We start from the raw sequence: 23,796 nt of genomic DNA on the forward strand, positions 1-23,796 counted from the left end.
GTTTACTATCAATTTCTAAGCATCTGATATGGTTAGGAATATACTGACCCGAAAATAAAAAGAAAGGAGGAAAGGAAAGGAGGGGAGGAGCAGAGCAGAGCAGGACAGGGCAAGAAAGGAAAGGGAAGGAAAGGAAGGGAAGGGGAGGGAGGGGAGGGAGGGGAGGGGAGGGGAGGGGAGGGAGGGAAGGGAGGAAAGGAAAGGAAAGGAAAGAAAGGAAAGGAAAGGAAAGGAAAGGAAAGGAAAGGAAAGGAAAGGAAAAGGAAAGGAAAGGAAAGGAAAGGAAAGGAAAGGAAAGGAAAGGAAAGAAAGGAAAGGAAAGGAAAGGAAAGGAAAGGAAAGGAAAGGAAAGGAAAGGAAAGGAAAGGAAAGGAAAGGAAGGAAAGGAAAGGAAAGGAAAGGAAAGGAAAGGAAAGGAAAGGAAAGGAAAGGAAAGGAAAGGAAAGGAAAGGAAAGGAAAGGAAAGGAAGGAAAGGAAAGGAAGGAAAGGAAAGGAAAGGAAAGGAAGGAAGGAAAGGAAAGGAAAGGAAAGGAAAAGGAAAGGAAAGGAAAGGAAAGGAAAGGAAAGGAAAGGAAAGAAAGGAAAGAAAGGAAAGGAAAGGAAGGAAAGGAAAGGAAAGGAAAGGAAAGGAAAGGAAAGGAAAGGAAAGGAAAGGAAAGGAAAGGAAAGGAAAGGAAAGGAAAGGAAAGGAAAGGAAAGGAAAGGAAAGGAAAGGAAAGGAAAGGAAAGGAAAGGAAAGGAAAGGAAGGAAAGGAAAGGAAAGGAAAGGAAGGAAAGGAAAGGAAAGGAAAGGAAAGGAAAGGAAAGGAAAGGAAAGGAAAGGAAAGGAAGGAAAGGAAGGAAAGGAAAGGAAGGAAAGGAAGGAAAGGAAAGGAAAGGAAAGGAAGGAAAGGAAAGGAAAGGAAGGAAAGGAAAGGAAAGGAAAGAAGGAAAGGAAAGGAAAGGAAAGGAAAGGAAAGGAAAGGAAAGGAAAGAAAGGAAAGGAAAGGAAAGGAAAGGAAAGGAAAGGAAAGGAAGGAAAGGAAAGGAAGGAAAGGAAAGGAAAGGAAAGGAAAGGAAAGGAAAGGAAAGGAAAGGAAAGGAAAGGAAAGGAAAGGAAAGGAAAGGAAAGGAAAGGAAAGGAAAGTCTTAAAACAAGGACAAATTTTCCTGTCTTTCCGGAACTAAGCAGATTCCCAGGGCAGAAGACTTCCTGCACTAAACTGAAACAGCGCTAAAACCAACAAAGTCAGTCATCCTATCTTAAAACCTTGAAGTGTTTGGGTTTCTATCTCATTTTACCTTCTAACTTCCCTATTAGACAATTAAAAGTAGATATTTGCCCCTATCTTGTGAATGTGGATGCTGAGGCTAGCAGTACTGGCAAGATATCAAAAGCCTCATGGAGCTTAGTTGATTTTTGATTTTAGAACTCCAGTTCCCATCTATTCAATTTGAGGAATGGATGCCATAAATCCACTCATATTTATTCTAAGAGCATATTTCATTGGAGTAGGGGGAGAGGGGTGAGAACAGATGATCAATAATGCTGTACAATCATTTATATCTTACCAATTCTTATTATTGGTAAGTATTGGCCCCAGGGTTGGGAGTGGGGTGGGAGTCATGAATAGCTTTTGAATTTCCATGCTTTGTGGGCCAATAAGCTTAAACTACCTGCTAATCAGGTGATGTGTCACCAAAGGCCTATGCCAAAGGTGGGGCCCAAGACAGGCTCCTTTGATTGTCATAACGTGATGACTTTGAGGAGGAAAATGTGCATTTATTGCCTTGTAGCTATCCTAAATGGTACCTTTAAGCAGATTTCCAAAAGCCACCACATCCTGTATTGCTGCTCTATTTAGTGTGGTCACCACTGACAACCTGTGGTTACTCAGCACGGGAAATGTGGCTAGTGTAATGCACACCAGATTTCAAGAATCTACTACCCTAAAACAGAGAATATCTTGGTAACAATTTTATATTGGTTAAATGTAGAATTAATAATATTCTTGATGTTGGGGATTAATTGATTTATATTAATAAAAGTACTTTTACCTGTTTATTTTTATATGACTACTAGAACTATGTATATACCTTTATTTGTACAGCACTACTCTAGCTACTTTATATTCATCTTCCAGAAAGCCATTTGATTAAATATACAAATCTATTCATGTACAATTGTGTAACCACAAGTGATTGCCCTGCATGCTGGCTTTGTTTGGTTCTTTTAGAAGCCTATAGCCCTAAAAAAGTAATTAATGTTTTTTAGAAACTTTTTTCATGGTAGGCATATCCCAAGTTCTCTAGATATAATTCATTTTAGTCTTCACACCTATTACACCTTTACCAGAGACAGGAAACAGGAGGACAGACCAATTGAGCCATTTATCTGTGGTTGTAGAAAGACACCCATGTCAGAGCTGACTTTGGAAACTAGGCAGAATGGTTCAAGGGTACCCCAGGGTACAGTCTTTCCAGAGTCACCGAAAGCTGAGTAATTGGACATTGACATTATTTCTCAGTGACCACAAAGACCAAAGACACAACAAAGAAATGATATCAGTGACCTCAGTAACAGAAATGGTACCTCTGACTTTAGTTCAAGCAAAGTAATATGTTCAAAAGTCTAGAAGATGTCTCAGATTTATGGGATGTATTAGTACTTTATCAGATGGACAGATACTTTATGTCTGGGATCTCATTACAGTTACACAGGTGCATGAGTATTTTGGATATGGTGGTCTCCAATAAGGCTTTTCCCAGGCCCTGAAATAGGTTGCAAACTAAATATGACAGTTTTCTCTGGAGGATCAGTAAGTGAGGCAGAGACAAGACACAAAGCATATCTGAGACTACTCAAGAAAGCTCCTGCTTCCAGTGACTGCATGCTTTACCTCACTTAGAACCCTCGGGCAGGCAACCTTCTGCAATGAGGCAAGGGTCTCCCCTTGTCATGGTCAAATAAATGATGCAGATACTTGAGATGTTTCAACTCTTCCTAAGCTAGTTCAGAAAACTTGCTCAATGATTGTTTCATAGCCTCAACAACAGTGCTAAATTTCTGCAATATCTTTAAGTGGAGTATTATAAATATATTTCAGGCAAGGAGGGAAAATTGAACTGCAGTTTTACCATTTCCCCAATGAAATACTTCCATATACTCTAATAAATCTTTTCCCAAGAAAAACCACAATTATACAGTCTATCATTACTATCTTATTGGGGGCCATTTGTTCTTGCTGTCTCACACAGCTAGCACTTTTTAGATGAGTGATTATTCTGATTTTTTAAAATATGAATAGAAAACAACAGAATCTGCGTATTGAGCTGATCCTGCAAGCTGCAAACCTCCCTGCATGTGAAAGAGGGGGTCAGCAGCTATTCTCCCATCTTGTTGGCAACATTGATTCCCACCTTGAAGTACCAAAAGGTATGTTTTAAAAATATGTTTAGAGGTAACCATTTAAGACTTTGGTTAACACGCTGTGTCTTTTGTCAGAGTGACCAGGTTCAATTCCCAGCTCCTGCTCCTGATTTACAATTTCATGCTACTGCAGATTCTGGAAGACAATAGATGATGGCTCCAGAAATTAAGTTCCTGCATCCATGTGAGAGATCTGGATTGAGTTCCCAGCTTTAGCCCAGCCCAGCCCTTGCCATTGCAGGCATTTAGGGAGTGAACAAGTCAAAGGGGGCTCCAAAACCTCTCCCTCTCTCTCAAATAATATAATTATACATATATAAGTTGATACATACACACACATTTAAAACATGAGAAAGGCCTGCAATCATCAGTCTGACCAATAAAATGACCAAAGGCTTTTGTTTGTATTTAGCCCATTTGTTTTGAGGATCTAACAGTCTAACATAAAAGTGTCAGTATTAAAATTAAATTTCATCTCTGCATCCTCTAAGAAATTGCAACAAAAGTATAGCCGATTCTCAAATTAATCCTCCCATTTGATTCCAGAAATCATTATTTGTTTCCCAAAAGACAAATGAAACTTACGCTTTGAGGACAACCAGAAAGCTGTATCCAATGCACATAATCCCCACCAGAAAATAGGAGAGCGGCAACCTGAAATTCAGCCATCCAATTGTTCGTTTATTGTCATAATAGCCATAAAAGAGGACGGAATATTGTGCCAAGCCCTAAAATCCAACAACAAAGCCGCTTAGCAGATGCTGTGGAGAGCAACTCAAAGGAAAACATCAACTTTTAAGATGAATAACAAAGTGACATTAATTCTGAAACTTAGGTCATGGCTCTGACATGAGCCCTATTGTTCTGTTCCATAAGTGAATTTTTCAGCTGCAACGCTGATTGGCAGCTTCTTGGTTTATCTGAAATTCAGTAACTTCTAAACAGACAAAATGTTTGACCAAATATAGGCTTACTCGGCTGTGGAGCCATTACCATGAAGTGCTCATTGACTTAAACCTCAGAACACACTTCTTGGTGTCATTAGATTGACAATTTTAAGAACTTGCTTAATATGAGGAAGATCTGAAATTTGCTTCTGCAAAGCGCTGTGGCAGGTTTCCATTTCCAGTCACCTGAGCCATAATCAGATTTGTTCTCCTTAAACCACAGAGGCTATGTCTCAGCTCCCACTGAGCAGAACAGAGAGCAGGAAAGATGACACTGGAATCAATCTGCATAATTTTCTGTTCCCCAAGACTACCACAGAATTCCTCCATAACAAGCATGCTTATTTGCACATTATATTGTCTTTCCTAAACACTGTCTGCCAGGGTTGGCATTACTACCTCCCAAAGCCACCTGAATACCCTTTTATGCAGAATGTTAGCATATTCTGATGCTGCTTCTTATAATATTAATCTTTCACACATTCACCGTGTTTTTCACACTTACCACTGAGGCATGGTTTCATTGCTACATACCCACTTAGCTCCTCTTTGACTTCTCTCTGGCCTTGGCTTAAAATGATCACATTTTGTGAAATTTGTAGGTAATAATCTGCCTCCTGAGAGCAGGTGAGTCACCCTCGAATTTTAGAAAATTCAGTTTGTTTCCTTTTGTACTATTTATACAATCCTGAGACTCTGAAACCCACTACTGAAGAGAGGAAAAGTGGAGGGTGGGGTGGGGGAGGCCTGGAGCAGGTAGAGAAGAGAATGTCTTGGATGCTAATTCTTAGAGAAAGAATTTAGAGAAGTGACCTAGAAGATTGTGTTAAAGAAAGATCATGCCTAGCTCAAATTATGGTTCAATGAAATTTAAAAAAAAAAACTATCAACTTCAAAATTTGTGGCAAATTTATTTTTTAACACTCTGGAAGAAGTAGCTAGAAATAAAATCTCCAGAAAACTCTAGAGGAGCCTGTGTGCTCAACCAGGGACAGGATAGGATGTGAAGCTTACAGGAAAATGGCTCATCTGGTCCACATCCCTGCACCACCCCTGCCTGTAGCTGCAGCTCAGCTTGTGATGCTCAATCCAGCCGTGGTGGCTCATGTTATGTGTCAATCTGAGTGGTCTTGGTTTGCCAGATGCAACAATTGATGTGTCTGTGAAAGTGATCCTACATGAGGTTAGCATTTGAATTAGTGAATTCAGTAAAGTCCATGGCCTTTCCAGTGTGGCTGGGCACCATCCAAATCATTGAGCTACTAAACAGAATAGTAAGGAGGAATATATCCCTTTTCTTCCAGCCTCACTTGGGGTAGGACATCACAGCTCGTTTGTTCCTGCCACCAGACATGGGCTTACACCACTGACTTTCCTGGTGCTCAGAACTTCAGACTCAGACTTCATCATATCCCTGGCTTCCCTGGGTCTCCAACTTACAGACAGCAACAATGGGATAGCTTAGCTTCCATAATTCTATGAGTCAATTCCTCAAAATCTCTCTCTCTCTTCTCTCTCTCTCTCTTTCCCCTACTTCTTGCTCTCTCTCATATATATAGTATATATACTCACACAGATATGGATATATAGATACATATACATATATAATATATAACACAAAGTATTATATTTATATATCTTATATAATAAATCTGTTCTTTATATTTATTTATAAATTATATAATAGAATTTACATGTGTAACAACTATACACAAATTCTGTAATTTTCCAAATATTATATGCATACATATACTATATGTCCTATTGGCTATGTTTCTCTGGAAAATTCTGACTAATACACAACCCAAAACAAAAAATGGTGCTAAACAACCAGGGGAAGCTTCAAACAGTGGGAATAGGCAGGCCAATCTCATTCCAGAATAAAGAACCAGATCGATTCTGATTGGATTGGCCAACTTTCTCCATCCCAGGAGGAAATGCTTTGGTGGGATTTCCCAGTTTCTAGTTTGATAATATAATCTTGTTTCTTATCCATCTGGTTGGGGTCTCTACTTCCTCTCAGTTGTATTGTAGCCACATCCAATCTTCTTCTACTCTTTATTAACTTTCACGCAGGTCCCTCTGTCTCAGCATGGCAATAACAAAACCTCATTGGTTTAAAGGTTATGTGATGGTTTGGATATGCTTTGAGTGTACCTCCCAAAGGTTCATGTGCTGTAAGTTTGGTCCCCAATGCAGTAATGTTGAGAGGCAGAGGAACCTTTAAGAGTAGGACCTAGAGGGAGATAATCAGGTCATTGGGGTCATCATCTTTAGCAGAGATTAATGTAGTTTTACGGAATCCTACTTAGTTCCCACAAAGTGTGAGTTGCTATAAAAATGGTGAGCCTCAGCCCTGAGCCTCTATGGCATCCTGTATCATCATGTAATCTTCTGCACACATTACTGCCATTGTGATGCCACCCGTCATCCCTCACCAGTGGCTAAGCAATGAAACCACCCAATCTTGGAACTTCAGCCTCCAAAACCATGAGTTAAGCAAATCTCTTTTCTTTATAAACTACCCAGCTTAAGGTATTTTGTTATGGCAACATAAATCAAAGAGAAGTTATACCCTGAATTGTTTATTATTCTTTTCCCAATGGACAACACATAATTTTCCAAACCTCTCTGTTTTTCAGAGCAAAGACTCTTTAACCCATTTACTTGCCACAATCCTGATATATGGTGATAATGGTCGCAGTAATATAAATTAATAAATTTGGGCAAATATTGAGCACTTTCTAAGTACTTCACTTCAGTTTACAGAATCATCACAAGAACCCTATGATGTTACTACTGCCAGGGGTCATCCTTCTCCCTGACCTTTGATGTTTCTTTCCTGTGGAAAAGATACATAAATGTAATACTCTCAACCATTTTCTGCTGTCTCACTCCAGCTGGAGGGGAGAGAAACTAACCTGAGAGTAGAACACAGATGAGGAAGTGAGGATCTCTCTTTCTCCTCTTAAAAGAGCACTTGCTGTGCTGTGCCTCTGTACAGGGAGTCCTGTCCTGGTAGAGAGATCTGGTTGTTAAGTTCATGAAGAGATGTCACATTCTTTAATGTCCACTTAACAATAATAAAGGGACATGTTGATCTCTGTCTTCCCCTGTGTTTAGATTTTGGCTAGCTTACAATCAGTCTAGACAAGGAAGGTGTTATTTATCGGGATCACACCAACCCAACCCATAATACATACACAATGATTTGATAGCTACCATCCCTATATCTACTTTACAGATCAAGAAACTGAGCCTTAGGGATGTTAAGTAATTTGCTCAAGTTCACACAGCTTGTAAAAGACAGAGTCTGAACTTGAACTGCGTCTGTACAATTCAAATCCCATATACTTCATCACTGTGCTTTACTGCTTCTCCTGTGCTTTCTTTATCTCCCAAGGTTTGTATCTTGTTAGTGCCACACCTTCCAGCAAAAGGAAGAAATCTAAAACCCTGCCAACTCATGGACTTTGATATCTACCCATGGGTTTCTCCCTGGTGGTGCCAGGGTCTCTTGGAAAGGATTCTGGACATGCCATTAGAAAAAGTTTCATAAGGCCTCATCACCATATCCATAATTGGTAAAACATGCACTTTCCCTAACTCATTGTTACAGTACTAGAAATGAAAGTCACCCCTTAAAGAGCATGGAAGGAGAAAAGGGATGCATAGTGAGCATCTGGCATGCCTCTTGCGTTAGCACAACAGCTACTGGGGGCAGCTAGCTCATCTGGGATCTGCACCATTCAACATATGCTCAAGGGCTGCTGTTTCATAAATATTAGATCAGAACCAAAACAGAAAAGGGTTTTGGGTTTTTCAGGGGAGGGGAATTCTGATAATCTCACAAGCATTTGTCCCACTTGCCTATTTGTTATATACATGAAATGTGTAAATGAAGTGTGTGAAGGGATCACCAAAGAGCACAATTTTAAAAAGCATTATCAAACCCAGCTTAGTAGTGTTGAAGGATAACTTTAAATAAATACAAGCTGAAAGGTTTAGAAGGGAAATGCCCTTCCCCCTTTCGTCTAGAGGGCATGTGACACTCCACACATCCTTCCCTTAAAACTATAGCAGCCGACATCTGGAAGTGACTAAAATAGCAATGACTCCTAGCCTAGCCAAGGTTCTATTCAGTTTCCATGTCAGCGCGCCCTGCTTTCCCTGTGGGAGCCCTCTCCCACCCTAAAATCTGACAGAGAAACCAGAGCCAGAGCCAAGTTTCGAATGAGCACAGAAAATTCCTATCCAGTTATAGGGTTCCATGCTTGCGTGTCATCTATTAAAACTCTATTTCTTTTCAAGTGCTGCAGCTGGACTAATCCATAGTCGTTGACCCACTTCTAAAAGAAAGAAAATGTTTTGATTATGTGGTCATTACAATCAACCCATGCATTTATTTATCTAACTGACACTTATAGAGAACTTAACTATTTACTAATACTGTGCATGCATGGAATGAGACTAGATTATAGAAGACTGCAAAAGAGTTACACATTAAAAATATCCATTTCAAAAGTACTCATTCCCAGAAATTATATTATAACTCCATCCCTTTGGGATTTCTCTTGATTACCAACAAATACAGCAAAAGATAACACTCTATCCCCAGGATAGTAAATGAGTTTCTTGATCTTTAGCAACTCTTTTTAATTTGTAGTAACTGTCATACTATTATTTTGGGGAAAATAATCAAGTCAAAACCAGTGGAAAAAGAAAATACAGTTTACGAAGTATGTCCATTGAGTGCACGTGATGGGGATGCAGTACCCTAGAAGTCAAGTCAGGATATACAATGGTACTTCAAAAAGCTTGTGGGAAGATAGAATTAAAAGATGAGGTTTTTCTGGTGTGAGATTCAAATAAAAATTTTTTAATAATGTGCATTTCCTCCTTTTTGAAGATACCTTGTACATATGGATTTTAAAGCTTTTTTGTAAAAAAATCAAATAAACCTTTTAATTCCATTTTCTTATGTTCATTTTGAAGTACCCTCATATTTCAATTTGTAGCTGAGTTGTTGGGCATTAATACTTCAGTATTAATGAAGACTTCAAGTGTGGTTGAAAGATAGGGCATGATATCACTTAACATCTATCTTGTAGGAGAGAAGCCATTTATAACAAGGATAATAACCCTCAGAACAGCACCACAACAGCAGCCAGCCCACAGACACCTACTTTCTCCAGCTAGATACACGAGGCTTCTTTCTTTTTTCTTCGACTAGGACCCACTTTGCTCACTTCTGAACTGCCTTTCTCTTGCTGCAACCCTGATCTAGAGACATGAAATAGATGCTATATGGTTCTTAACAGAGAACATGTTGATTATGAAGTGCCAGTTTGGCTAACTCTTGGTACATCACCTAGTTTTCAGTAGAGGGAATAGTGTTGCATTAAGGGGTGTAGATAGTGAACTCTACCCTTCAAAAGGCTGTGAAGTAGACTATTTCTTTTGGTACCCATTATATCCCTCACTCTGCCTCCTGCCCAGATAGGAGACATTGCTATTGACTTCTTTTCACTGCCTTGTAAATACAAGGTCTTTCCATCAGGATGCTTTCTTCCTGCTTTCTTGTGCCCTCAACAAACTGGAATTTTTCTGAGCTAAGTACCCTAAGTAGACATTTAAAGCAAGGAACATTTGTTAAACACCTACCATGTACCAGACAGGTGAGACTTTCTGTACAAAATCTCATTTTTAAAAAACATAAACCAGCCTTCTAAGAAGGTGCTAAAACTACTTTACACATGGCAACTAAAAGGTTCACAGTGCTTGGTCTCCTAGGGAGTAAATGGCAAGATTCAAACCCACATCTGTCTGAGTTCCATAACTGAGTTCTTTTCACTATGCTACATGGCATTTTTAGATTCTCTGGCTTCTGTAAATAGTAGTTCTGTCTTCCTTTGATGTCATGGCCTACAACTGAAACTAAAGCTTTGCATCAATGCCCATTACACATCTCACTCTACTCGAATGTCCCATAGGAAGCGTGAATTTAACACATTAAAGTTTCCCCAAATCTGTTGTTTTTTTTTCTCTCCTGTTTCAGAAAATGGTTCAATCAACCCACCAAAGTCATGTTAACCAGAAATGTGGATATATTCGTAGTCTTCCCATTATTACCAATAGCCCACATGCAGTTACTCACTAAGCCCTGGACCTTCTTCCTCACTGACGTATCTGGCACTCTCCTCCTCTTCGCACTGCTGCCATTTGCTTGCCCCTCTGCCTCATCTTATGCCACATCCAGCTTAGCTCATCTCACATTCAGGTTCTCCTGAATGGTTACTCTATTTCCCCATCTTGCTTAAAGCCCCATGGTGGTCTCCATTGCTTCTAGGACAAAGTCTGACTTTTCAGCATAATGAATTTGTCCTGACCAGGCCCCTTTTGCATCTTGTTTAGTTTTTGTGTGATTGGTTCATCTTTACTACTATTGTCTCCTCCTAAATACCAACTTGGTTGGATCACTCATAGAACCATTTCATGCCTCTATATTTTTGTACATGCTAATCCCTCTGCTTGGAATACTATTTCCAATGCCTTCCTCATTTCAGAGTCTGTTCTATTTCTACTTTTTCTTTAAAACTACCCCAAGATGCAAGTGTTTGGAATAGCAGTTAAGATGCCAGTTGTTGGTGGTGGGAGTTGGTGTTGTTGCATGGCAGGTTAAGCTGTGGCTTAACTCCCTTATCAGAGTGCTGGTTAAAGCTCTGGCTGCTCTGCTTTGGATTCAGCTTCCAGCCAATGTGTCTGGGAAGGCAGTACATGATGCCCTGAATACGTGGACTCCTAACAACCATATGAAAGCCCAGGATGGAGTTCATAGTTCCTGGCTTCAGCCTGGTCCAGAGCTGGCTGTGTGGCAGCCATTTGAGGAGTCAAACATTGAGTAGAGATCCCTCTCTTGTTCTTGATCTTGCTCTGCCTTTAAAATAAATTAATTAATCTTTTGAAAAAAGGAAAAACAGATTCAAACTTCTTGTTTCTGTCTGTCCCAGTCCCAGTTATTGAAATCATTTGGGAATGAACCACAGATGGGAGATTTCCATTTGTCTGTCTGCCTTTCAAATAAATTAATATAAATAAGTTAAAACATTTTTGGGCTACTTCAAGATACTTCCATAAAGCCTTTACTGACCTCTCAACTGGAGCTGATTGTTATAGGGGAAAGGAACGCCACTCCTTTCTCTGTATTTCACTCAAGTGCCCATAGCTCTACTAGCTGGAATATTCCTCAGCCTTCTACTATCCCTTCACTCACTCCCCCTCAGGAAGGTGTAGTGACTTCTCTGCCTGCTAGTTTGGAAATGAATTCATTGGTCTGGCCCAGCCAAACATGACTTTCATCCTCTAGGAAACAGGCCAGGAAAATTGGCCTAATTTGGGTTCCATATGAGCAAGACCATTTGGCTAAAGGTCCTAGATTGGTCCCCCAATTTTGCCTGCATTAGCAATAAATGTGGAATTTTGGTGTCCATCTGTCTGTTCTTTCCAGATTATTCTGAAATCAAATGGGAAATCAAGTTATCATTTACTAGATCCTCTTGAGACTTCAGTAAACTGAACTTCGGTAAACCACAACACTGAACCTCCCCATCATTACGCCCCATGTGGCTGAGATATATATCTGTCAACTGGAGATTGTTCCATTGTCTGGCAATTGCTTCTTTGCACATCCAATTAGAGCATAGTGTCCCTGTGGGTAAGGGAATATATGTTTCTTTTATTTGTGTTCCCAGTATCTGACGTTCAATTTATGTTTGTAGAATGACTGGAAGAACAAAGAAATTGCTTCTGGTAATGATGAGCAACCCGTGGTTAGGTTAACCTCCTCCAGATTGTCATCCAATCCATCCTTTTCTATTCTTCTGCTCTCTACCACCCATTTTAATGAAATAGAGTAAATCATTCAAGACAGTAACATGATACTTTTGTTCTGATTTAATGAATAAAAACGTCAAAAAACAGAGTCTGAGAAACACTGTAGCTGGAATTACTGATTTTTTTCTACCAGCTTATTACCTAAAAGTCTTTAAAAATAAGATCATTTCAGTACTATAAAATGAGTTGCTATGCATTTCTAGAGAAAAAAATAGTCTTTTGTTTCACGAGGTGAAAAAAAGCATTATATTAGGGAGTTTGTTGATAATTTATTTGCCTTCTAGGCTTGCAATCTGCCCCTGATTCTTGAAAGTCATGCAGAGTGAAACCGTGAACTCATACATGCAATGGGAAATGTGTGGTCATCTACAGAGCCAGTCCTAGGTACTACTCTAGTATTTTTTATTTTAAAAGGAAGTTTTGAAGAAATAAGAACATTTAAAAGTAGAGAAAATATTGTGACTTCTTGGGAAAATTAAGTTCAGACTTTCAGGCCCATATGAGCAGCATATATTTTATTTCAAATATTTGAGGTTAGTGAATATAATTAGTTTCAACTATAATTCACAAAAAACAAAGTCTGTTGGAGACACAGCATGCTAGCACATAGAGTGAAGTTTTCACTGAATTGTTTTCAAATGTTTATAAATTTAAATAATCTAGTCACATCAGATGTATTAGAGTCATGATTTAGTGCTATACATTTGAATTATAGAACATAACTTCTTGGGTTGTAAGGTTTTACTCTAACTCAGATTCTCAGCTCTTAATGTATTAGGTTGCCACCCAAAATTTAGATCTCAGTAAATACCTGCCAGGTAAACTTAGTTCTTCCAAACAGTCTTGTTCTCTCACCTGGATGCATTGAAAACTCCTTGGTCCCTTCAAATTCATCCTACTCCTTCTTCAATCTGTCAACTTTTTTTTTCTTTTTTTCTTTTTTTTTTTTTTTTTTTACAGGCAGAGTGGACAGTGAGAGAGAGAGAGACAGAGAGAAAGGTCTTCCTTTGCTGTTGGTTCACCCTCCAATGGCCGCCGTGGCCGGCACGCTGCGGCCGGCACACTGCGCTGATCCGATGGCAGGAGCCAGGTACTTATCCTGGTCTCCCATGGGGTGCAGGGCCCAAGGACTGGCCCATCCTCCACTGCACTCCCTGACCACAGCAGAGAGCTGGCCTGGAAGAGGGGCAACCGGGACAGAATCCAGCACCCCGACCAGAACTAGAACCCGTTGTGCCGGCGCCTCAAGGCAGAGGATTAGCCTAGTGAGCCGCGGCACCGGCCCTGTCGACCTTTTCAAAATACAAATCTGATAATGTCACTACCCAACCACCACCCACTAAATTACTTTCAACTGCTTTAAGGAAAAAAAATAATTATCATTGTCTTTTAGCAGGCCCCAGCTGCTTTGATACACCCTTATCTCTCCAGTTCCATGGGCCCCTTCCCCCTTCAATTCTGAGCTCTGATTTCACTGACCTTCACTTGTTTCCTGAAATAAGACAACCTCTCTTCATCACAGGGCTTTTATACTTGGTGTTATCACTGCGTAGAATGCTTCTTCCTTCTCTTAGATTGGGAACTCACACTGACTCTTTCAAATTCAATTTGATCGCTATTTTTTCAGAAATGAACTTTAGCTATTATCCATCATATTCCCTTAGGTCGTAAATTAGGTCAGGTTCTCTGCTATAATATTTCTTAATACTATATAACTTTCCTTCAAGGTATTTGGCACAGTTGCAACTACAGTTACTTTTTTATTAATATTTTATTTATTTATTTGAGAGGTAGAGTTACAGACAATGAGAGGGTGAGACAGAGAAAAGTCTTCCATTCACTGGCTCATTCCCCGGATGGCCGCAATGCTAGGAGATGAGCTGATCCGAGCCAAGAGCCAGGAGTTTCTTCCGGGTCTCCCATGTGGGTGCCGGGGCCCAAGAACTTGGGCCATCTGCCACTGCTTTCCCAGGCCACAGCAGAGAGCTGGATCAGGAGAAGAGCAGCCAGGACTAGAACCCACACCCACATGGGATGCTGGCAATGCTGGCAGAGGATTAACCTACTGCGCCACAGTGCCAGCGTCTACACTTACGTTTGTGATTATTTGACTATTCCATTAGGCTTTTTGCTACAGAGGGCATAAAGGTCTTGTGGGTTTTTCTCACCTTTGCCTAATGCCTGGCACCTGGTAAATGCTCAATAAACATTCACTGAATAATGAAAAGAAGGCTAATTTATGTGATCACATAAAAAATGAATGTACTTTAAGCATGGCATCATAGACATCTCAAAATATTTACTAAAAGAAGGTTCACCTTTGGTTTGGTCAGGTGTAGCTTAAGGGAGTTTTAGAAACTGGGATTTGTTGCCAAAGCAAAGAAAACACTGGTAGGACTTCAGACCCTCTGAAATCAATTCCACAAGTTGAGGATACCAAGAAAGCTAAAAGTAAACATAGAAAACTCTCTTATTACAGACTATAAACTATGTCATAAGTCCAGAAGTAGTAGATTAAGTTTATGAAGAAAGAAGACAGGACCTCACACAGAATGTGAGATGCCTCTTTTAATCAAAGTATTGAGTCTATTTAACCAGAGGGACAGGCACAGGACACTGAGGAAGTTAAACAAAAATGAGAGTCAGGGATGGGCAACTATCCAATATGGTCAATCTCAGAACTCCGTGCCTGGGAAGGAACCCACTCCTGCTCAGTGAAGCCCTCAAAGAATCTTACTACAAGCAGACCAGAGGATCTCATCCTTTCCTATCTACATATTATGATCTCTGTTCCTAAGAAAAGCAGCAGATCTGAGTGAACTTACAAATTTATAATCCTGGATTTGCCCCTCAGGAGGCTTAATCCGGCTTGGGATCATATTTCTCAGGTATTTTTCATAATCTAGTTCAGTCTCTGCTGACCCAGCACTGCCCTAAGATCAAACAATGGTTGTGACAAAGAGCCATGCTGGCTGTATTTGAGACCTACTGAAAACAAAATACAACAACAGTAACATTTAGCTCTGATATAAAGTGGAGGAGCGAAGTCACATTAGGAGGACCCACAGACCCCTGTAGAAGCCATTTAAGTATGCCTTTCAAATCTCCTTCTGGAGATAGCCTCCAGCCACCACCCCTTTGGATCCACCAGATTGGATCATAGTGGGTTCACGTTGAGCTCACATATACCCTAGACTATCCCCAGACAACGATCAAGCATGGTAGTGGAAACTAAATAGAGCTGGGTTTTGGTTGACCAACACAGGACTCCTTCAATGAATACAACTTAAACACCAAGAAATCTAAGATGTTTTCAGAGCTCTACTACAGTCTGAGACCTATGCTACCCAGCCTTTGGTTCCTTCTCCTTCACAGGTGTCAGACCTGCATTGCCACCTGAAAGCTCTCCCCACCTGCTCCTCTCCCTGTTCTCTTCTCTTTCACAAGTGTTTCCCTCCAAATATCTTCTGTAAGTAATGTGGCTTTGATGTCTACTTCTTTTTTTTTTTTTAGAGTAAACAATTCCTTTATTTTTTTAAGTTTTATTTAATAAATATAAATTTCCAAAGTACAGCTTTTGGATTACAGTGGCTTTTTCCCCCCCATAACTTCCCTCCCACCTGCAACCCTCCCATCTCCTACTCCCTCTCCCATTCCATTCACATCAAGATTCATTTTCAATTCTCTTTATATACAGAAGATCAGTTTAGTATATATTAAGTAAAGATTTCAACAGTTTTTACCCACACAGAAACACAAAGTGTAAAGTACTCTTTGAGTACTAGTTTTACTGTTAATTCACATTGTACAACACATTAAGGACAGAGATCCTACATGGGAAGTAAGTGCACAGTGACTCCTGTTGTTGACTTAACAATTGACACTCTTGTCTATGGTGTCAGTAATCACCCTAGGCTCTTGTCATGAGTTGCCAAGGCTATGGAAGCCTTTTGAGTTTGCCAATTCCGATCTTATTTAGACAAGGTCATAGTCAAAGTGGAAGTTCTCTCCTACCTTCAGAGAAAGGCACCTCCTTCTTTGATAGCCTGTTGTTTCCACTGGGATCTCACTCACAGAGATCTTTCATTTAGGTTTTTTGTTTTTGTTTTTGTTTTTGTTTTGTTTTGTTTTGTTTTTGTTTTTATTTTTTGGCCAGAGTGTCTTGGCTTTCCATGCCTGAAATACTCTCATGGGCTCCTCATCCATTTCCTAATGCCTTAAGGGCTGATTCTGAGGCCAGAGTGCTGTTTAGGACATCTGCCATTCTATGAGTCAGCTGTGTATCCCTCTTCCCATGTTGGATTATTCTCTCCTTTTTTATTGTATTGGTTAGTATTTTCAGACACTAGTCTTGTTTATATGATACCTTTGACACTTAATCCTATCATTATGATCAAATGTGAAGTGAAACTGATCACTTTGACTAGTGAGATGGCATTGGTACATGCCACCTTGATAGGATTGTGTTGGAATCCCCTGGTATGTTTCTAACTCTACCATTTGGGGCAAGTCCGATTGAGCATGTCCCGAATTGTACATCTCCTCCCTCTCTTATTCCCACTCTTATATTTAACAGGGATCACTTTTCAGTTAAATTTAAACACCTAAGAATAATTGCATGTTAATTAAAGAGTTCAACAAATAGTATTAAGTAGAACAACAACAACAAAAAAAACTAAAAGGGATAAAGTATTACATTGTACATCAACAGTCAGGACAAGGGCTGATCAAGTCATTGTTTCTCATAGTGTCCATTTCACTTCAACAGGTTTCCTTTTTGGTGCTCGGTTAGTTGTCACCGATCAGGGAGAACATATGATATTTGTCCCTTTGATGTCTACTTCTAAAGAGACCTGAAATGAGTCATTCTTCAAAAGAACTCCCTGAAATAAAAATGTATTTAAACCACAGAAATAATCCTAAAAGAAAACATGTGTTATTCCATGTGTGAATCACAAAAATATCACTCCTAAATGTGGACAGTACAATATAAGATGAAGAAACTTAGAGAGCTATGTTCCAGAAGATACTCTCTTACCTTGGAAGCTCATTTCTCAAAAGAGTTGTTGATGCTGAGTATACAAGGATGTGAACTCCTGTTTATTAACACTCAAAATGTCTCCGAACTATCTCCTTATGGTGGAATGTCAACCTCAACATCTCCTCTCAGGAGACGTTTCAAAGATGGGATGTGAAGAGGACAGGTTAGAAGGAATAGTCAGGGGATGATACATTACAGCAAAAATTTGACATTAATGTCAGCCAGACTGTAGTTAGAGCCCCAATGTGTCGCTCCCCCTCTTCGTGGAGGAACGACACTAAACCCTGCCTAGGCTTCATATCCGAGTCACGGCACCATTATGTCGCTCCCCGTCTTCGTGGAGGAACGACACAGGACCCTGCGCTGTTCTTTCGTCTGCTCGGCCCTCCCCGGGTTTGCTGCTGGTTCTTCCCGGGTTGGCTACTATCCCTTCCACCTCCATGGAAGGGCAGTTCCCCCTGGCCACATTCCCCACTTCCGCAGGGGAGCGGCACACCGCCGGCCGGCTTTCTGGGGGGCTGCACAGGTGTTCCCTTAGATGTTCCCCGGTGCATGCCGTCTCTCTCCTCCTTTATAGTCCTCCTCCGCCAATCCTAACTCGGCTGCCCACATGCCGAGTACGCTGCTCTCCAATCAGGAGCAAGTCCTACAGTTTATTGGTTGAACTGGAGGCAGCTGTGCGGAAGCTGTTTACTTCTCTCCCAGCGCCATATTGTGGGAGAGCAGATGCATAGAATAAGTCTTAATTCCAGTAACTCAGTCCAGTCCGGGCTGCTCCCCACACCAATGTTTAATTATCTGTGTTCTTATTGACGAATTAACTGACCTCTCTGAATCCCAATTCCCTCAACTGTAAAAATACTAATCAACTCCATCTTGACAAGCTGCTGTAAAGGTAAGAGTTAATGTGCCTGCTTAGAACATCATAGGTGGTAACTCTCTACTCTTGCTCCTTCTAGAATTTCCCCCACCTGCCACATCTACGAAGACAAGCAGAAAAGAGGTGGCAAAGTAGACTCCCTGTTCATCCACAAGCAATATACAAAAAGCTCTCAAGCAGAAAAGTTGAACGCCTTTTCCTTTATTCACAATTCAAATATTTACTTAGATGATCTCATCATCTGATATCAGCTCAAGCTGCTTCCAAATGCCACCTTAGTGCCTCCTTTTCTCCTTGTAAGGTTATCAAACTCTACAGCCTCTTTCTCTTTATTATGCCTACATCATCTTTGAGACTCCAAGTATCTTGCCAGCAAAGATATCCTCATCCTACTGCCTTAAACTCATTCTTTGAATTCTACTAAATCAAACGATATCACTTCTTCATATATGATTCATAGCATACATATTAGATAATCTCCCTATGTTTTAGTATTTCAATAATAGAAAGTTCTGTCCTGATCATTACTCATTACTCATTACTAGGCACTCAATAAAATGGTAAAATATATGGTGTTTTGTAAATGGTAAACTGTGACTCTGAGAAATCAGAAGACTAATTGACCTTACATATCTCATGGTACTTGTTTAATTTGTACATAATCAATGAATTATGATACATGTTTGTAAGTGACTAGGTGTTGAGCTTCTATGGGGGTGAAGAGGGAAGTTCCAAGATCCCCAAGAAAAACACAATAGATTAGTAATCCCTCACAACTCCCACCACCCCATGCCAAAAGTTTTCTGACTCTTTTCATCCTTTCCTCTACAACAAGAGGTCATAGATGGATCTATTTTTACAGTGCTTTCTAAATGTAGATTTTCAATATGTTTTGGTTTCTCTTCCCTTGCATCCATATAGAATGGCTTAGTTAAGCTAACATATTAACCATCTTAAAAGAAACAAATCAACCACGGCCCCTTTAGAATATTTTACCACAAAAATCATCTCAGTCCTGGGCTTAAAACTTCTCTCTTCCTCCTGGTATGTCTGGGTTCTTTGAAAATCAAGATTATAAGTTCTTAGGAAACTTAAGGATGTTTGGTCAATGGTTTTATCTATGGGGTCATAACAGATGGAATACTCGGCTATCTACTGTGATCATCTTATAAAACAAACTGGGCACTTCTATGAGGTCATTGTTTAGAGAATCAAGTAAACAAGTCAGGCAGGGGGAAATAGTGAATTTGTCATGCTATCTGAGAAGCTTAGAATGGCAAGTTTATTACAAAAGGTGAAAATGTGATCCAATCATGACACCTTCTTCCCTTTGAGATAAATATATCATTAAACTGAGTCAGTCAACATTTCAGGAGCAGTAAGAATGGCGTTGGAGATTATACCAGGAATATTACTAATGGTATACAGGATGCAGAAAGAACACCAGACTAGGAGCCCCTCATAAGCCATGAAACTGATCACACTCCTAAGATTCAAAGTTCCCCTAATTCAGAATGTGGGGCATGGCATGGATTTGATAATCTTATCATTTTCTTTCCAGAATCATTCAGTGGCTCCTCATTAAGTTCAGAATACACTTATTACTAACTTTATTTCATTTAAAAGACATTTTATGACCTTGCTCTATCCACATTTATAGTATTTTATAACACTGTCATCCCTGTACCTCAGTTCTGTCTAAGAACTGTTTGCCTTTTGAAAAGCTATGGCTTTGGCCGGCGCTGCGGCTCACTAGGCTAATCCTCTGCCTTGCGGCGCCAGCACACTGGGTTCTAGTCCCGGTCGGGGTGCCAGATTCTGCCCCGATTGCCCCTCTTGCAGGCCAGCTCTCTGCTGTGGCCAGGAAGTGCAGTGGAGGATGGCCCAAGTGCTTGGGCCCTGCACCCCATGGGAGACCAAGATAAGTACCTGGCTCCTGCCATCAGATCAGCACGGTGCGCCGGCCACAGCGCACCAGCAGTGGCGGCCATTGGAGGGTGAACCAACAGCAAAAGGAAAAAAAAAAAGCTATGGCTTTTTTAAAAAGGAATATTTACCATGTGCAATATGCTGTGCATTCTATGGTCTTTGACATATTATCTCACTTGAGGCTGCCTGAAGTAGCTACTATGATTTTCCCCCATTTTACATGGGAGAGCGCTTCCAAGCTCAGTCTCAGATAAAATCTCACCATGTAGGGGGTCCTGAGGTTGCAATTAAGTGCAATAAGTCAAATGCTGACAGATAAATACTGCACATTTTCACTTAAGTGTAGAATCTAAGACAATTGAACTCATCAAAGCAAAGAGAATGGTGGTTATCAGAGGCTGGGTGGTTGGGGGAATGATAATAAAAGGGTAGAAAGCTTCAACTGGGTAAGGAGTACGTTTAATTCTGTAGGATTTTTTTTTTTAGTTCTATTACACAACATGGTGAATAAAGCTAATAAATGAGTGCTGTACATTTCAATATTGCTTATGTCTCAAATGCTGTCACTAACATGTCTAATATTTGAGATGCTAAATAGGTTGATTCATTTGATTTTGTCATTTCATATTGCTTTCAAAAATCATAAAAAGACTTTGTAATAAAAATTAAATTAAAAACAGAAAGAGATATTATTACAATGCTAACAGGCTATGCAATACATAAACACTAATACTATCAATTCTAAGGAATAGGCAGAAACTGAAATCTTTATATAGTGCTGGTGGCAATATTAAATAGTACAGCCATACTGAAAAACCAGCAATTCCTTAAAAATTTAAGCATATACTTATTCAGAAAGTCCTACACATCTACCCAACAAAAAAGAAAGCATATGTCCACATAAAGATATGTGTGCAAATATTCACAGCAGCATTATTTAAAATAAGCAAAAAACAAAAACTGGGAACAATGCAAATATCCATCAGTTGGTGAATGGATAAACAGGAGAGAGTACAGCCATGCAATGCAAGACAACTCTGCAATCAAAAATTAAAACAAATGACTGATACATGAAACAGGAGAGATGAACCTCAAAAACATAATACTAAGTGAAAGATACCAGACTCAAAAGACTAAATGTCATATTATTTCTTTTATAATAGGAAATGAATTTATATAAAATGCAAAACTGTAGAGGCAGAGTGCAGAACCAGTGGTTGCTTGAGACTGAGACTGGGGTTGGGAAAAGGGATTGACTGTAAACAAACACAAAGGAGCTTCAAGGGAAATGATTGAGATATTTTAAAATTAGGTTGTGATGATGGCTGTACAGCTGTGTATGTTTACTGAAAATTATTGAACTATACCCTTACATGGGGTGAATTTTGTAGTCTCTAAATTATGCCTCAATAAAACTTCTGAAAATTGATCCAAGAAAAAAGGTAAAATTTAATCCAGAGACCACATCCTCTAAGAAACCCAAGGCTCCCAAACAGAATTAGCAACCACTTACTCAGGGCTCCTGAGTAACTGCTTTTGGTTTTAATTTTGCTAATCATATTGTGGACACCATACTGTGAACTAGCTGCCTATCTATCTTTCTCCTATTATTATGAGTACTACAAGGTCAAGCACCATGCCATCTTTGTAAAACAAGTGCCATGTTTATACTTGGTAAATAAATGCCAAACTGAAATGAAAGGTTCAACTGACAGAGATGAGTGAAGATTAAAACAATGTCTGCCACCGCGTTTTATTCTTGTTCTATGACTTGCTTTGTTCACTTAAGAGACTGGAAACCTTCCTTAAAGCTTGCATGTTCTGGTCTTGAACACAGAAATTGATTTCTGTAGTTCTTATCTCAAGGCTCCACAAATCTTTCTGTCAATCTGGAATTGTCAGTGAATAAAATTTATTAAGCCTCTGTTGGGTGAGTACTGGATTAGGGATGGAAAAGAAGATGTAGCAGGCCTAATCCCTTCTTTAGGAAGTTCGTGATTTAGGAAGTATAAGAGTCTAAATCAAAACAACTGTGAAATATACACTTCAATACTATGAATAGGAGGTCTGGTTGTTTCCCTCATTCATACTATAATCTAAATAAAATTTAGTCTCACTTGCTATCCTCCCAAAATTTCTTGAATTATCAATTCCCCAATCTCTTTCTTGAAACTTTTCCACCCTTAAGCTCTCAGACATCTCTCATCTGTTCACTATTTTAAAAACAGTGTGTGGAATTGCACTGTTGTCAGAGACTTGCATTGCTCCCAAATGATTTTTCAATAGGGGTAATGATCATTTTGGTACTGCAATGCAATAATTGTCATTTTGGTAATATAATGGGTTACTACTTGTTTTGGTATTATTTGAAAATTAGAATTTAGTATTTCTTAGATTTTATATTTAGCTTTATTTAGTACTATTGACTAATACTAAACAGAAGGTTTTTTTGAGAAGTGAAGACATTAATACAAAGTATAAAAGTTCTAATTCCCTAAGAACCCAATAAGATTTTCCAAAAAGCACATCTTCAAACCCTTCCTTTATTCTTTTCCAAATCCAGAGATAAGACTATTTGCTTCATCTTTAAGCTCTGAGCTCACCTTCATTCAGTAGTGTGCTTTCCCATTTAATCACATTATCATAGACCTACTATTTATTCCCATCTATATGTCTATATATTTTTTCTTTTCTTTCTTTCATTCCTTTTTAGACAGGCTAAAATGCCTTAGCCAGCCCTGGCAGAAGAGGCCACAGGGTTTCAAAATAATGCAAGGAAAAACCCATCCTTCCTCCTACACTGTTGTGTAGGGACACTTACGTTGAAATCATACAGCACACCAAAGTTTGCTGCCGATGCCTCTTCAGCTCTGGGAACCGTTTTCCTAGGTAAACTGCCGTATGGCAAACCCCAGAGGTACTATAAGGAGAAGTAAAGAAAGCATTAATAACTGGAAATGAAGTCTGAGCCACACATGGGATCACAAATGGTTTTGTTTAAAAGCACTTCTGAAACTTTTTCATGGAGTCTCCATGTGGGGTCCCATTTTCTGAGAATCGACTACTAAATCCAGGGTTCAGAACAAAGGGAGTGCTAAGGACCCAACATCGTGAGCTCAGTGGACCACCAGCATTGGGCCCACCACATCTCCCAGGAGGTTTGCTAAGACGCTCCACTTCCACCACCACCCCAAACTGGGCTGATGTAGAGCGTGTCTGCTAAGGAGAGTTGACTTCTTGGAGCACAGTTGTGTTCAGCAGAACTGCTGAAACACCTCCGAGGGCTAGGGGTCCAGGGATTCTCTCCCAGAAGTCAAGGAAGGGAGGACTCAAGAACACAAATTGTGTAATTTGAGGATGTAAGTGGGCATACTTGCATCTGATTGTGCTATCAACTTGATCCCTAATTCAGGGCAAGTGCCCCCAATTTGGTTTACCCTATTAGGAGAGAATCACATGGCGGAAAATAGCACTGGAGAACAGCTGGCCCCTACAGGGCAAGAATAGGGTCACAGGAAAGCACGTTGATGAGAAGGGGGAAAAACACCTCTTAGGCCCCAGGGCTTGCCAAGTGCATGCTGATCCTTATGTCACGTGGAAGCTTCCCTGCCCTGGGCTGGGGGCAGAGAATGAATACAGCTTGAAGTCTAAGTGCAGACTCTGCCTGGGCAAGGTCTAGAAATCAGGCCCTGTATC

General features: G+C 39.9%; 1 protein-coding gene across 2 annotated transcripts in view; it reads right to left on the bottom strand.

The window, feature by feature from the left end:
* The window catches only part of TMC1 (transmembrane channel like 1), a 197,574-nt gene that overhangs the window by 49,061 nt on the left and 124,717 nt on the right, over positions 1 to 23,796 (bottom strand). Inside the window, exons 8-9 of one of the 2 annotated variants that reach the window (XM_051858747.3) lie at positions 22,922 to 23,020; positions 3,996 to 4,138 (exon numbers count right to left, since the gene is read on the bottom strand). In XM_051858747.3, coding sequence (XP_051714707.3) covers positions 3,996 to 4,138; positions 22,922 to 23,020 — 242 coding nt within the window. Of the gene's footprint in view, positions 1 to 3,995; positions 4,139 to 22,921; positions 23,021 to 23,796 lie in introns of those variants that run through there. The other variant, XM_089316264.1, reaches the window with a different exon arrangement.

Source organism: Oryctolagus cuniculus, chromosome 1, assembly GCF_051225735.1.
Source record: "Oryctolagus cuniculus isolate XC-2025 breed Fujian yellow rabbit chromosome 1, ASM5122573v1, whole genome shotgun sequence".
In the NCBI taxonomy this organism is placed as follows: domain Eukaryota; kingdom Metazoa; phylum Chordata; class Mammalia; order Lagomorpha; family Leporidae; genus Oryctolagus; species Oryctolagus cuniculus.